The 15,249-nt window shown below is 43.0% G+C and overlaps 1 protein-coding gene across 16 annotated transcripts in view; it reads right to left on the reverse strand.

The window, feature by feature from the left end:
• The window catches only part of kcnma1a (potassium large conductance calcium-activated channel, subfamily M, alpha member 1a), a 1,094,159-nt gene that overhangs the window by 82,166 nt on the left and 996,744 nt on the right, over window positions 1-15,249 (reverse strand). For all 16 annotated transcript variants that reach the window (XM_085970505.1, XM_085970490.1, XM_085970491.1 and 13 more), the window contains one exon: window positions 8,508-8,621. In XM_085970505.1, the coding sequence (XP_085826631.1) occupies window positions 8,508-8,621 (114 nt within the window). The remainder of the gene's footprint in view (window positions 1-8,507; window positions 8,622-15,249) is intronic.

Genomic DNA, 15,249 nt, shown 5'->3' on the forward strand with positions numbered 1-15,249 from the left:
GCTTTCTTCAGAACTCTTTCAGAAACATAGTAAAATAGGAGCAGGAATCGGCCATTCGGCCCTTCGAGCCTGCTCCGCCATTCAATATGATCATGGCTGATCCTCTCTCTCAATACCATATTCCCGCTCTCTCCCCATACCCCTTGACGCCTTTTGAGAAATCTATCTATCACCTTCTTAAATATATTCAGTGACTTGGCCTCCACAGCCTTCTGTGGCAGAGAATTCCACAGGTTCACCACCCTCGGAGTGAAGACATTTCTCCTCATCTCAGTGGGGGAAATGAAATATTCACCTCGCTGAGCACTGTCGCATTAAGTATGGCCGAGTCGTGGATCTTGAGTGAACATTCAATCCCGTAACTCCCTGGCTCGAGAATATTTTGTCAAATTTGCAGTTGGCTGATGTGAAAAAAATGCTGCCTTGTAGACGGACAGTGTATTAGTAATGCTGCAAAGCACCTAAGTGCAGCAGTAATCAGAGATGGAAAAGTAGTTCCCATTTTAATGTTATCACACCAGGGGAGAAACTTCTGTAGCTTGCCAGAGTGGGACAACAGCAATTTGATGTCATTGAACATCTCTGCCCTTTCTTTGCAGGGTGACACCACCTCAGACATCATCTCCATCACGCAAGGCAGGAATGAGTCTAAGTGCCGAAGCACAAGCGTGGATAGATTTTGTGTCAAGATTGTTGCCGTGGACACAATTACAGACAATGGGGGAGAAATTGAGTATAGCGCCGTTTGGGGCGCCAGCCTCGCCAGGGTACTAAAAGTAACGCCCCGGAAACATTCGCGGCCCCGCATCGGAAATTGAGTGGTAGCGCCCCAAAGGGAAGCGCGGCGCTACTGGAGGCGCCCCACATCCCTCTTGGGGCGCTGCGAGTGAATATCGTGGCGCTACGTGCCGCAGCGCCACACGCTGCGGCACGTTGCGCTGCGGTATTGCAGGCCTTCCTCCCCTTCTTAAAGGGGAGGGGCCTTGTGCAGTGCGATCTGGGGCCCAGCTGGGCCCCCGAGCATCGGGAGTGCAGGCAAAAGAGCCCGGCACCAAAGAGAAGTGCTGGGCTCTTGGAGCGCAGCCGGCACTCCGCGGGGCGGGGGTTCAGGAGGCCGTGGACAGGAGCGCAGGCAGGTGCTGGCAGGCGGCCAACAACAAAAATGGCTGCCCCGCACCTCTCTAATTTGCGCCTCCCCGGCCGCAGGTAGGCCCCCCTGAACCCGTCGGACATAGAGTCCGGCGGTAAATCGGGGCGCTGCCAAATATCACGGCCGGGGCGCTGCACACACCAATGACGTCATTGGCAGCGGCACAGCGCTAATGGTTAGCGCCACCACTAACATCCCGCGGAATTTAGCGGGAGGCGTGGGCAGTTCCGCGCCCGGGCGCCAGTTGGCTTGCGACCCACTTAGCGCCCTCTTAAGGCGCTAACGGGTGGCGCAACCTACTGAATTCCTCCCCCAATATGTATTGAAATCGGAATTGTGACAAAATGACTGGGCTTCCCAAAGGATTGCGATATTAGTATGCTAGGTACTATCTGCTATGTGTCATGTAATGTATCCATGCTGTACATGTGATCAGGTCATCACTACACTACAGGTGGCCTGGATTGTAGATACAAAGAACAATGAATCAGTTGGAGTGACAAGCACAGGAGGAGAGTTCACATTGGTGGAGATTATGGTGGACACATTTCCTCAGCTGTAGCCAATCTGTGAGAAGGCAGGTATGAAAATATCTGTGCATTATGCTATTATCAAAAGGGTCACTGTTAATTCTATCGCCTACAAAGGGTCCAAGTTTTGGTTAATAAGAGATTCATTTTGCTTATAGGCACTGACGTTCAAGTTGGGAATACAACATGAATGTATTGGGAATGTCGTATTTCAGGTTTCTTTCTCCATTTTCCCATAGAATGGATCTAGATACGAGTTATTTTAAAATGTTTAGAGTTAAAGGTTTAACTTCTCGGGACAGCTCCATGCTGGCACGTGGATCTAAAATCAGATGAAAGGAGGTTAATATACTGGTCGGAAGTCATTTTTCTCAGAGTCTAAACATCATGCAATTCAGTGGCTCATATCTGTAACTGATAAACACTTCACACCTGCTGTGTTGACATTTTTTTTGCCCTCTTCCTGGCAGGTCAGTCTGTTTTTTGGGAGCGGGATGCTGCATAAGCAAAAGGCTACGAAACAAAGACCGGAGAGAAAGTAAGCTCTGACCCGAGACTGTAGGACAGAACGTAAAGGAGTTATCCTGTTAAAGTTGAGTAAAATGCCTCACTGATGTGAGCCAGCGTTGTGAGTTTATTATTTTCGTATATCATTATTCGAAAGCCAAGTTGAATTTGATCCCAACTATTGCTATGTATGTTCACCATACTGTGAAATAAAGCAGCTTAATGATTCAAACAAAGCTTTGCTTCACCTAGTTTAACTTGGTCTGCCTTTAGAGAGATTGAAGAAATATGCATGCAAAAGGCATGAGATCCAGCCCAACTAACGAGGGGTTTGATTGCTACTGTTTGATTGTTAACCAACATAACAAAAACAGATTATCAGGTCATTATCACGTTGCTGTTTGTGGGAGCTTGCTGTGCGCAGATTGGCTGCCACGTTTCCCACATTACAACAGTGACTGCACTCCAAAAATACTTAATTGGCTGTAAAGCACTTTGAGACATCAGTGGTCATGAAAGGCGCTATATAAATGTAAGTCTTTCTTTTTTCTATCCTGGATTATTGTACAAGTAAAAACAAGACAGTGTGAGTCAACTCCCATTAAGGTAAGACTCTCTGATTGCTTATGGGAGTGGCTGAAGCGGCTGAACCCAGAAGGTAACCACGGCAGACCGAATTTATAACCGGGAGAAAACCTCAATTGTAACAGTGACGTCTCTTGCCATCAGTGTTTGGCTAAGTTTTCACCCTCGAGAAATTGTCCTCAGGCTGAAAGGTCTGGCATGGATCTAGCGATTCTTCAGAAAACCAGGGCTGGATATCGGTAGGGTTTAAACATAGAAGATAGGAGCAGGAGTAGGCCATTCGGCCCCTCGAGCCTGCTCCGCCATTCAATGAGATCATGGCTGATCATCCAAACTCAGTACCCTGTCCCTGCCTTCTCCCATATCCCTTGATCCCTTTAGCCTTAAGAAATATATCTAACTCCTTCTTGAATATATTTAATGAATTGGCCTCCACTGCCTTCTGTGGTAGAGAATTCCACAGGTTCACCACTCTCTGGGTGAAGAAATTCCTCCTCATCTCTGTCCTAAATGGCTTACCCCTTATCCTTAGACTGTGGCCCCTGGTTTTGGACTCCCCCGCCATCGGGAACAGCCTTCCTGCATCTAGTCTGTCTAGTCCTGTTAGAATTTTATAAGTTTCGATGAGATCCCCTCTCATTCTTCTAAACTCCAGCAAGTATAAGCCCAATCGACCCAATCTCTCCTCATACGTCATTCCTGCCATCCCAGGTATCAGTCTGGTGAATCTTCGCTGCACTCCCTCCATGGCAAGAACATCCTTCCTCAGATAAGGTGACCAAAACTGCACACAATACTCAAGGTGTGGTCTCACCAAGGCCCTGTACAACTGCAGCAAGACATCCTTACTCCTGTACTCGAATCCTCTCACTGTGAAGCCCAAGTTTGAATAAAACCAAAATAAGTCATGAGCTACACTCAACTTAAGGATTAACTTTGTTATGCTGCGTTGTTGGCTTGTGCTATAGATTGCCACCAAGCGCAGTAGATGATGGATCAATTCCTGATTCAGCAAAGGGTAGAGCAGTGCAGGTTCAGGTCAGGACAGGAAATGGCACAAGAAATATTGGTCAGATAAGGTCCCAAAAGAGAGCCACAGGGGCTGGCTGGATGGACTCGTCTGGTTTCTACATTCTCAAGTGCTTAACATAGACTGACAAAGCCCAGCTGCCATGTGTAGCTTCAGCGAGAATACAGGGCCATTGACTAAACTGTGTTTGCTAAATCTGTCGTATTACAATAAAAGTAAAGCTCACCCTTTGTTTTGTGCTTAGTATCCTAATTTTAACTATTGTGTTAAAGCCTACTAAAGAAAATAGTTAGGAAGGAAAAGCTACAACACTTTCTAGACATTATTCAGTTAATTCAAGGCCCATTCTGCCTAATTACTGATTTTCAGGGAATTTGACCTAAAGAATAATATAAATAACTTTTTTTCTGGGGATCCTTAAATTAAGCATCTTTTCTCCAAGAATAACCTGCTGTTATTCCTTTGATATATGTTGTCTACGGTTGCCTTTCATGTTGTTTCTTAATTAGGTTCAAGCAACCTTTCATCTTAAATTGATTTTCACTCTCTAATTTTTTTAATGACTTTTGTGAGAGACAGCGGCACTGGACGTGGAAAACGCTTCACTTTCAACGTCAAGCGCTCCCAGGTCAGGTGGAGCACAGGTAATGAGTTAAAAGGATTTAAAACTCCCTCTTATTCTACTAACAATGGGAGCTGACTGCCTCTGTGTGCTATGTGCAGTAAAATCATAAGCTCTTCCACGACTTCACTGCACCATTGTAGAGAGGGAATCTCTTCCCCACTGTCCTCAAAACAGCACCCTTACTGCAAACGTTTCTACTTCCTGAACTAACTATCCCCCATCTGGCTGGTATTCCATTATGGGTAGTTTTGGACCCATGCCCGCAGGAAGTGAGTGGAGCTGCCCAAACTCACTTCACTTTGGACCTCTTACAGCCAATCGGGTGAAGAGACCTCAGTCTGGGGTGGGTTTAAACCTTGACCTAAAGGTGAAATGACAGCGGCCCAGAATTTGCCCCGTGAGTTGGATTTATTTCCTCACCCTTCAGCTCCAATTATTTCTGTGCCGCAAAGTGCTGGAAGTGAGTGTTCATAACAACGGGGCACCTGGGACCTTGGTGAACAACGGGACTAAATGTCTATCTCCTTAACCAATTACATTTAAGGACAGAGAAAGAAACAGAGTGAACATGAGAGAAGGAAATCGGATGAATTAGAGTCAAATTAGATACAGAAAGAGAATATTGGATTAAGAGAGGGAGAAAGAAGAGACAGAAGAAAATGTAAAATTTTAAAAACCTCTCGGAACAATTTATTACCTGCAGGAGTGAGACAGTTTCAACTGTTCCCTTTCTGGGCCTCCATGTCAGGACCATAAATTACCCCATGAACAGAGTCCTTACGCCGTGAAATAGTAGCCCTAACTTTCTGCGGTGAGGTTAATTCATATTTACAGCGCAATGTCTGGGCGGCGAGCTCCCGTTTTCACGAGGCTAATGGCGCAACTCACGGCGTATCTCTTCCTCACCACAAATTGCTGGGTTATTTATGCACAGATTAGCAGCATACGCATTAAATCGCTGTTACTTTCCCAGCAAATTCTGGGCCAGTGCATTAACTCACTATGCTACCCAGGCTCCAGCTCTTTAGCGTAATGACTCAAAAAGCTAGTGTAAGGAAGTCAAAAGGTTACTGTATGTTTTCATCATGATTACCAGGTTGTGCACAATATGAAGGGAAAAAGGATTATTACAATTACTGCAGATTTCATATGGCATGTTTAATATATCCCAGACAGAGCATTTATCAGTAACTAACTACAATTATCTCCTAGTGAACTTGCAGTAATCACGTCACGGTTGTTAACCTCTGGTGTAAATGCTGACATAACAAATGATTGCACTTCAAAAAGGTAATTCATCGTGTGAATCACTTTGAGACATTTCAATGAGGGAAGTTTTATAAATACAAGTCTTATTATTGTTGTGGAAATGAATCAAGGACGTGAAGTACATTGTCAGCACCTGTACTGAAATCTGGGAAAAAGAGTGACATGAATCTTGTCATTCATGGGAAATGACTTATGAAATAATACTGGGCGGCCTGCTGGCGGCGCTGTCCAGGGAGAGTATAAATACTCGGGCACGGGCCCAGCTAGTGCAGGACATTCATTTAACAGGAACTAGTGAAGGACACAACTAGATCTCCATGTTGAAAAACTGTTGATTAAAGCCTTGTTTAATACTCAGACCAAGTGCCTCGTAGTTTTCTTATGTCAAAGAGGTGGAGGTGAAACATTTTGGGATTTCTATTTGACTATGTTAGGATTGCAACATAATTTATATTAAAATTACAATATTAAATTAACAATCAGCTTGCAAGAGGTTAAATCCACTAACGCAGCTTTCAAGAAATGTTAATTAGATCTAGATGAACCTGCTGGTGAGGTGTTGCTTCCCGCACAACTCTTCAGCTTGAGACAATTTAAGTTCATTTAGACATCCCATAAACATCCACACCTACTACGTTAGGACGGCCTATTTATTTATGGACAGCAAGGGGGATGTTGGAGGGAATCCTCACTAAGGAGCGATAGCTAGTTTAATTGCCGATAGTGTAAAAGGGCCGCTGCCCGTTACACACCTCTCCCAATTTCCCTTTCCATTGGCTTCATTGGAAAGGAAAATGGGGAGAGGTGTACAACGAATGACCAATTCGATATCGCCCGTTTCACTCTATCGCCAAAAGTTAAAATGACCCCAGTTGAGTGATCAAGCCCTTGGCTTTCTGTTCACCCAGGAAACAAAAGAGCAAAGACCCACTTGGCCTGGGAATGTCTGGAAGATCTAGTGAGAGAGACAGACACAGAGAGCAAGAGCATATTCCTTAAGGGAGTGCCAATCAGGTTCAGAGAAACTACTGGTCAGAAAAGTTATATTTAACCTGCTAGCAGGGACAGTGTTGCATTTTATATTTTACAAGAAATTTACCAAAAAAAATGTGTAATTCATTGCAATCATTATGCTGCTTGTTCACTTTGTGTTGTTCTACTCTTGACCTTATCTGACGATTCATCTGAAGAAATGTGTGTGGTAGCACGTGGTGAATGATAGAATCCATACTAAGGAGGTGTATTGTTCTGACCCCTGGATCCCACCATCGTGGGCAGTAAAGATCAACTTCAGATTGTAAGGCATGTGGGACTCGCTCATGGGAGAGATCGATGACACTGAACCTGAGAGATAAGTAATACAGACCCCAAATTTGTAACAATGGCATATTGTAAATAACATCAATTTGGCAGTGATTTCACAAACATGATTGATAACCCCCAAATCACATCATCAGACATAACCATTTGTGATGGTACAGTGTGAAAATGTAATGATAATCTTTCCAAATATTTGCTCGAGGACCTATTGTAATATTTATAAACACATTTCGGATGTTGCAGTAACACTGACCAAAGTTTGAAAGGTAACTGTTTTCAGTTTCAAGAAAATCGATTTAAACACACAGCACTATTGAGATTAGAACTACAGTTGGTCAGCACTACACTTTCCCACCTGATCTGTAAAGGGTAAATGTGTGACGGGGCATTGAGTCCTCGAGCCGAAGGAGGTCCCTGGATCGTTCATTGGTCTGTGCTGGGTTAACTAATCTCGGCTGGAGTGGCTGCAGTTGTCCACGACATCCCTGGGCTAGGGGAAGGGCAAAAATTGGCAAGATTTGAACCGGGGATCTTCTCGGTCTGAATGACTCAATACCACTTCCCACATTTACTCACGGGCCATCAGGGGAGAGGAGGCAGTGCTGACCGGACTGGTTAGGGTTTCAATAATGTTCTAAGTCATATAGATTTCCTTGAAAAGTGAACGTTTGTCTTTTGACCTTTGATCAGCCAGGTTGCAACAAGGCTGTGCATAAACATTACAGCAGAAGCCCTTGAGCTCAATGGATCTGAATTCTGTCCATAGCATTGAACAATTAGCTAGAGTACTAGTCAGTGCGAATGTCAACCATTGACCAACATGTCTGTGCTGCAGTCCCCAAAGCTTCAGTGTTGTATTTCTGTTACATTTGACCTGAGAATCTACAACATCCAGGTCCTGTCTGAACTAGAATAGCATTGTCTAACATATTTTTACGAAACCATTGCTAGTAAGTTCTAAGAAACATCAAGATTTAAGCATATTGAGATATAAATAACTACTTATTATTACAATACATGATTTTACAGAGCGATATTGGTAAGTTCTGTTGCGAGGTGAAGCTAAAATTTATTACCAGAAAATTGGGATGCCACAATTCTTCAATCCATGCTCCCACTGACCAGGGAGCCTCAATTCTCAAAATGTTTTTTATTGGACCAGGCACAAGTAAAAACAAAAGATCGGCCTTTCTTGGTATATATAGCATCCATAGACAGAGTACGTGTCTGGCTTTCCTGGTATATTTTGCTTGAGCAGAATCAATGTTTGCAAATACCAGCCAAGGAAGGAGTCACTTAAGGCACTGAAATGTAATCTGAGACCCTTTACTGGAGGGGGATGTTGTTGGCTTGGTGACAAATGGCAAACATGTCAAGTGACTGACATGACAACGTGACTAATACACACTGGAATCACTCCGCACATCCTGTACGTGATTAATGGGTTAAAAAAACATAGCCCGCCGAGAGGAGGAAATCGGACCCTCTTACCGAGCTCAGTCATCATTGGGATGTTGGCCCCGGTGGTGACAGAGGTCTGTCGGACTAGGCCATGGACGGGACTATTGTCTGGTGATGTTCTGTCCATCCCCGGAGGTGTGAAACCTGGGCAGTGAAGAAATAATTAAGTTAGAAAATCAAAAGATTCTACCTCTAGTACTTCTAGTTGCCTCATTTAGAAAAAGACAAGCCGGGTTGTGTTCTTGCACAGGTGTGTTGTTCTACTGGCCTGATTCTCTGATATTCGCCGTGTCAAGGTGATCCAGTGCAGGAAAATCTCCCCTGTTAAGAGCAACTGACCTCTCGCCATGGAGCTTTGGTTCAATAGCAATGGTGAAAATGCAAACTCTTGATGGTTGTTTTTTGCTGGGAAACCATACTTAAATAGCACAAGTACAGTGTTAGCAGAGTTGCCAAAATGTAACTTCTTCTGTGCTGCATCTACAAAAAGGATCAGCTTGAAATCGAGAAACTGAAAAGTAAAATGCTGTAGTAAGCCCTCATTATAAAGCTCTCTGATGTGCCACAGTTTCTGATGCAACATGCGTTGCTGCTAAATAAAGTATACGCAAACTCCCAGAATTGCAAGCGTCCCTCCACTGCAACATGATTTTTGTATGGCTCCCGAAGGGAGTGTTACAAGTGAGGGGCTACAGTACAAAGGAAGCTGCCAACATCTTAAGTTCAGAGAAGTGACATGTGCTTTAAAGCCAAACAAACCCCCCCCTCCCCCCCCCCCAAAATTGTTAAGAATTCTAATTGAAGTGATGAGCATCAACTGATCAGACAGTCCTCAATTTGGGAAGATGTGAGGAACCAACTCCTGTGGCTTTCTTAAACCCAGTTCCTTCCCCCCTTTCTAATCATTGTAGATCAGAAACTCCATGCTGTAAGCTTTTATTCCAAACTCATTTTCGGTTTGGTGCTCGCATTAATGTTTCACCAAACAGACAAGCAACCTGAAATAATTTCATCAATAAAGGTCACTTGATACTTATTTAGTATTTACAGTTTCCCATCATGTTGCAAATATTAATTTTACATGTTCTCCATTTTGGTACTACATAGCGAACATAAAGCCCTTTTTTTTATCAGAAATGTTAACATTCAGAGTCCAAAAAAAACCCCACAAACATGTCATTTCTTTGAAGTCATAGAACTTGACGTTTTTCATTTTTCATGTTGACAAGTCAACACCTAAAGCCAGTAATGCTGTATACATAATACATAGACTTCAGGTTTTTTAGAGAGGGCTGCGGGCCATTAGTTAATGCTGACACAATAAAACCAAGCTGCTGCTTTTTGAATTGTTAGCTTTGAAGAACTGATCTCAAAGTTTTTAACAAAACACGTTCTTCCAATTGTTTTTTTATATAAAAGTAAAACTACCTGAAATTGCTCCTTTCAAATGGAAATGTTCCCCAAACATTAATTACATATTTTATGTTTCCAAAAAGCTTCGACTTAAATGAAGAATAGTATTCAATTGAATGCTGAGGGTGAAGCTTCTGTCGAGTGATGAGCACTCCGGAGATGATCGGCTTCAGTTAAGTCAATCAAAGCGTTACATTTATTCAAGACTTTGTCTTTTTTAAATAACTTGTGTCAACAGTTGTTGTTGAAGGGGCTCGGTAATGTATCTTTCAGGATTATAATAACATAAAGAAAGGGAGGACCTTCATTGTTTTCATGCAAATTGCATGGCTGCAGTTTTGTTCTCTATATGTTAGAGCTCCGTGTGGCTTGAAAAGCTCAACTTATACAAATTGCCTGTAACTACAGGAGAATAATACACAAAGGAAGAGTGAGTGAATGAGGAGGTCAAAATACCTGGAAACAAAACAATTTAAATCACTAAACGAGAACTAAAATGAAATGTGATTTTGAAAAAAAGAATCAAACGTCTTAGCAGGTCGAAATTTGATTTCTATTACCTTTCACCCATTGCCTTATTTCAAACAATTGTTTTGTATATAATTCCTTTCCTGTCTCAATAAAAATGAAGTCACTGAATGCTGCCAGATTCATGTTAATAAACAAGGAATCTTTAAAATTGCCAGAAAACCCAGGACTCAATGAACAATTAACACATATATACTGATCGTTACACAGCACTTCTGCATCATATCAAGACCAACGTTTTCACAGTCTGTCCAAAGCACATTTAATATTCTTGGTGCCATTAGAATAATACAGTATAACCTCCATGCAGATAGAATATGAAACATTTGTGTGGTTGGAAAGTACAGAAGAGTCATGGCACAAAGGACTGTACTTCGGTGTTATTATTACTTATAACGACTTGAGAAAAGTCTAACCATTTATTGCTTTTAACACTTTAGCCCACAGAGGATTCCTGTACAAGATGCTGTCTTATTCTATATAATGCAGTGTTCAGACTATACAACTCCCCTGTTGTTCGAGACTCTTAGTTACTGTAGTTGTGCATGAGAGCTGATATGGAAATAATGAAAAGGGAAGCTGACAGTGTGCCTCTGCAGTATTGTTGACAGACAAACCCGAGTGTCTGAGGACACTTTTATGGGGGGACACAGATCAAGACATCAACTGACATATTTTAAGGTGGTAACCATCGTAAGATGCTCGGCAGATAGCGAACTAAAACAATTGTAGGATAGAAGAACAATCAGTGAACATCATGATAAATAAAACTCAATGACTGGATTAAATACTTTTTAATATCACATTAGTATCTGCTGAAACATAAATTATGCAAATTTCACACCAAAGCTTATGTGAAAATTATGCAGATTATAACTTGATTAGGCTTTTATCATGAGACCCAATTTGGCTTTTTTTATCTATTAAGATCCAATAAATGAGGCATCTGAATCGGTCCCCAGAGCAGCTGCAGTAATAACTACACCAGCAGTTATTTCAGCTTTTGATGTTGAAGTAGTTCTACATGTACGAAGAGCCGGGGGGCGGGGGGCACAGAATTGTTCATTTTAATGTACAAGTTTACATTTCAGATCCGATAATCCAAAGTGGCTTTGACAAATCTAGAACTTGGAAGATGCTGTCAGGACACCTGGGATATCGCGGAATATACATAAAGGAACTGTATATTAACGTTGATTTAAGTACAGGTGATTGAAACACAGACTGGCAGACTTTCTGCCAGAGCGGACTATCAAATGGTAATGCAGTCGCCGTTCAATTGAACAGCTCCAGGTTGGGGCTTGAAGCAATTTAGAATCTGTTAGGGACTAGTTTAATCTTCGCTGATTCCTCTCCTAATGAAGGCATCTCACAGTCACAAAGAAGATTAAAAATATGGCTACTGAAGGGGATGAAGGGTCGTATAACCAACTAAAAGTATGTTTAACAATTGCATTCACAATAAAAATAATATTTTGCCCTAATTAAATATTGACTCAGATCATTTCTTTTATGGGGTATTATCTCTTCAGTGAAGAGTTCTTGGCAATGCTAGGGGAACAGCCTGCTTCAGCGGTACTGCAAAAAGCAGTGTTGACTGCAACTTCTGTACTTTGTTGAAAGAGTGAGGGGCTGAGGGGTTGGGGCTGGGGGTGGGGGCTGGGGGTGGGGGAGGTCTCAAATTCCTGTGAGATATGGACCTCATTCTCTCAACCCTGTCCATGTTATTCTACTCATTCCTCGCCTGGGTCATTCAATGGAGGAGCTGACCTTTCCATATTACACTCTGGAGTCTGTGGGGGCGATTTTGCCAATGGGGGTGCATTGGAGGCGGGACTGCTGCTTGTTGGGTCGATGTCCCACCTCCATCGATTTGTGGCAACCCCACGCTATTTTCCCTTGATTGACCTTGTTAAGTCCGCTGGGCAGGCTTAGCAGGCCAATTAAGGGAAAGGCGGTTGCAGAGAACGTCAACGTATGACGTTTCATCTGTCAAAAATATTTGACAGATGAATTGTCATTGTTTGATAGCTTTGTGAAGCCGTCAAACAGTGACATTCTCTGTAGTTTGATGAGTTCTCGAATTCAAGACCTATCAAACTTCATTCTTTTACAGAAATGAGATGGTTGTTGCATCTGAGAATGCAACGGCCATTTCTCATCTGCAACACGGAGGTCCAAGACTCTCCGCATAGACACCGACTGAAGCCTGCAGGAAGAAACAAAGGTAAGTACACTTTTACTAACACTTTGCACTTACTTCAGATACTCACCTCTCCACTCTTGCACCCATTACTTACCTTCACAGCACACTTTTGCACCCCCCGACCCTGTACTCGCCTCGCTGAGTTGCGGGTTTTGTAGCCTTCGGGAAGCCCGCACTTGTGAGGGCAAAAAGGGGATAATCCTATTTTCTGCCTGTTAACTTCCTGTAAACAGGTAGTTAATAGGCTTTAATCCCTTCCCGCCTCCAAGGAGACGGGACCCGGCACAGGACGGCTACCCGCCTCCTGGCAAGATTGCATGGAGGCGGTTTGGGCACCCGCCCCCAAATTCTGCCATTTTCCCGGCAGTCCCGCCTCCCCAGGGCTGGCAAAATCGCCCCCACATGTCTTGGTAATTCTCATGTATTCTTGATGGCAAACATAGGGCAGAACATGGACTGGATCTCTCCTGGGTTGTAACTTTTTGGAACTCCTATCTTAATATGGAGATGAAGGTAAATATATGGGTGATGAATTATATACACACACAAAAAGCATTGTACTTGCAAAGAAATGTGAAGAACAATTTCATATTGCAAATTATATTACACATGCCAAGATGCCAATGCAATAAACTGCTGGAAGGAATTTTACACTGCTCCAATCATTCCATTTTATATCTTCAAAGGCAAAGCTTGCAGTTCTGCAAAAAGTTTCTCTTGAAAACGTTAACATGAATTTTATTTCAGGTAATTTTTTGCGAACACACTTTAGCATGGGAGCAAGACTTGGAAGAGGAGTAAAATGGAAGGAAACTGTTACCACTTTCTACTGGTCTTGCTTCCCCTGTTTACTCTCAAAAACCTTTCCACTAAATTTTACATTCAGAGGAATTCACAGTTCTCATTGTGCGCAGTCTGATGCAAAGTTACCATAAGGTTTGGTATTTCGACTTAATTCTTCAGAATAGTTGCCATGGGATCTTTTACGTCCACCTGAGAGGGCAGACGGGGCCCTCAGTTTAACGTCTCATCCGAAAGATGGCACCTCCAACAGTGCAGCACTACCTTAGCGAGTGCCAGCCTAGATTATGCGCTCAAGTTTCTGGAGTGGGACTTGAACCCACAACCTTGAATTCAGAAGAATGAGAGGGGATCTCATTGAAGCATACAAAATTATTACAGGGCTTGATAGGATGGATGCTGGGAGAATGTTTCCCTTGGCTGGGGAGTCTAGAACCAGGGGCCACAGCCTCAAGATAAAGGGTAGGCCATTCAGGACTGAGATGAGAAGACATTTCTTCACACACAGGGTGGTGAATCTTTGGAATTCTCTACCCCAGAGGGCTGTGGAGGGTCAGTCATTGGGTCTATTCAAAACATAAGTCGATAGATTTCTGACTAGTAAGGGCATCAAGGGATATGGCGATCGGGCCGGTGAATGGAGTTGAGGCAGAAGATCAGCCATGATCTCATTGAATGGCGGAGCAGGCTCGAAGGGACGAATGGCCTACTCCTGCTCCTATTTCTTACGTTCTTATGTTCTTCAGGCTGGGATGTGATAGAGCTACCCGTTACCCAAGGTTATAGAGATTGCCCAATTTTAATTTCCCCTGAAATGAGTGGAAATGAAAATCAGACGGTTTCTTTAATGGGTGGCTGATTCACAACCCAGGACAGATGCCTGAGCAGAAAGTTGAAAATCTACACCTCAGAGTCAACCACATAGTGTGGGTCTGGAGTCAGATGGCGGCCAGACTGGGAGCAGTGGCAGGTTCCAATCCCTGAAGGACATTAGTGAACCAGTTGTGTTTTTACAAGAATCAGGCAGTTTTCCGGTGCCAAACCACAAATTTATTGAATTCAGTTTCACAAGGTGACCTGCTGAGATTTGAACTCTTAACCTCTGGGTTGCTAGTCCAGTACTACAGCCACTGGGCTACTGTACCCATGTGCTCATCTGAAATATTTTACATATTTTGAAATAATAAAACGGCACACAGAGAAAAAAAAAAATCAGACAAAATATAAATTGTTATACTTCACAGAACGGGCAGCTCTCCGACAGGGACTGGGAAAATGGGAACGGTTCCTATCTCACTTGGCAATGTGACTGCAGACTTTTGACCCACCATTTTATAGAAGAGCTTCCTGATGTCTCAGTATGAAATGTAGGGAAAATATCCAGGAATGAGACCAAAAAAAAAACCTTTCAACAAATTTGCAACCGGTGCCATAGCAACACTAACTGGATCAGCAAAGCCATATAGATTTATTTTGGTCTGCCTGCGTTTGTTGCAGAAAGAGCGATAGAGAGTGAAAAGGAGAAATAGGGACAATGAAAGGAAGTGTGCAAGAGCCAAACAGAGTGTGAGATAAGGGAGACAGAAGTGTGCAAGAGCCAGAGTGTGAGCGAGGGCAGAGTAAGACAGAGAGAAGTATAGACTGGAAAACCAGCAGAGAAATAGTTACAGGAAGAGACTTAAAAAAAAACTTTCGCCATAGGAGACCAACTAGTTATACGTGGAAAATGATCAAATTCTACCAAAGTAACCAGGCACAAACTGTTAAGAGTTTCCCACTGGCAAAGGTGATGATTGTTGAATTAAGTATTTATATTTAAAGAAT

Source organism: Somniosus microcephalus, chromosome 29 (assembly GCF_052327205.1).
Source record: "Somniosus microcephalus isolate GS21.2 chromosome 29, FLI_Smic_1.0, whole genome shotgun sequence".
NCBI classification, from domain to species: domain Eukaryota; kingdom Metazoa; phylum Chordata; class Chondrichthyes; order Squaliformes; family Somniosidae; genus Somniosus; species Somniosus microcephalus.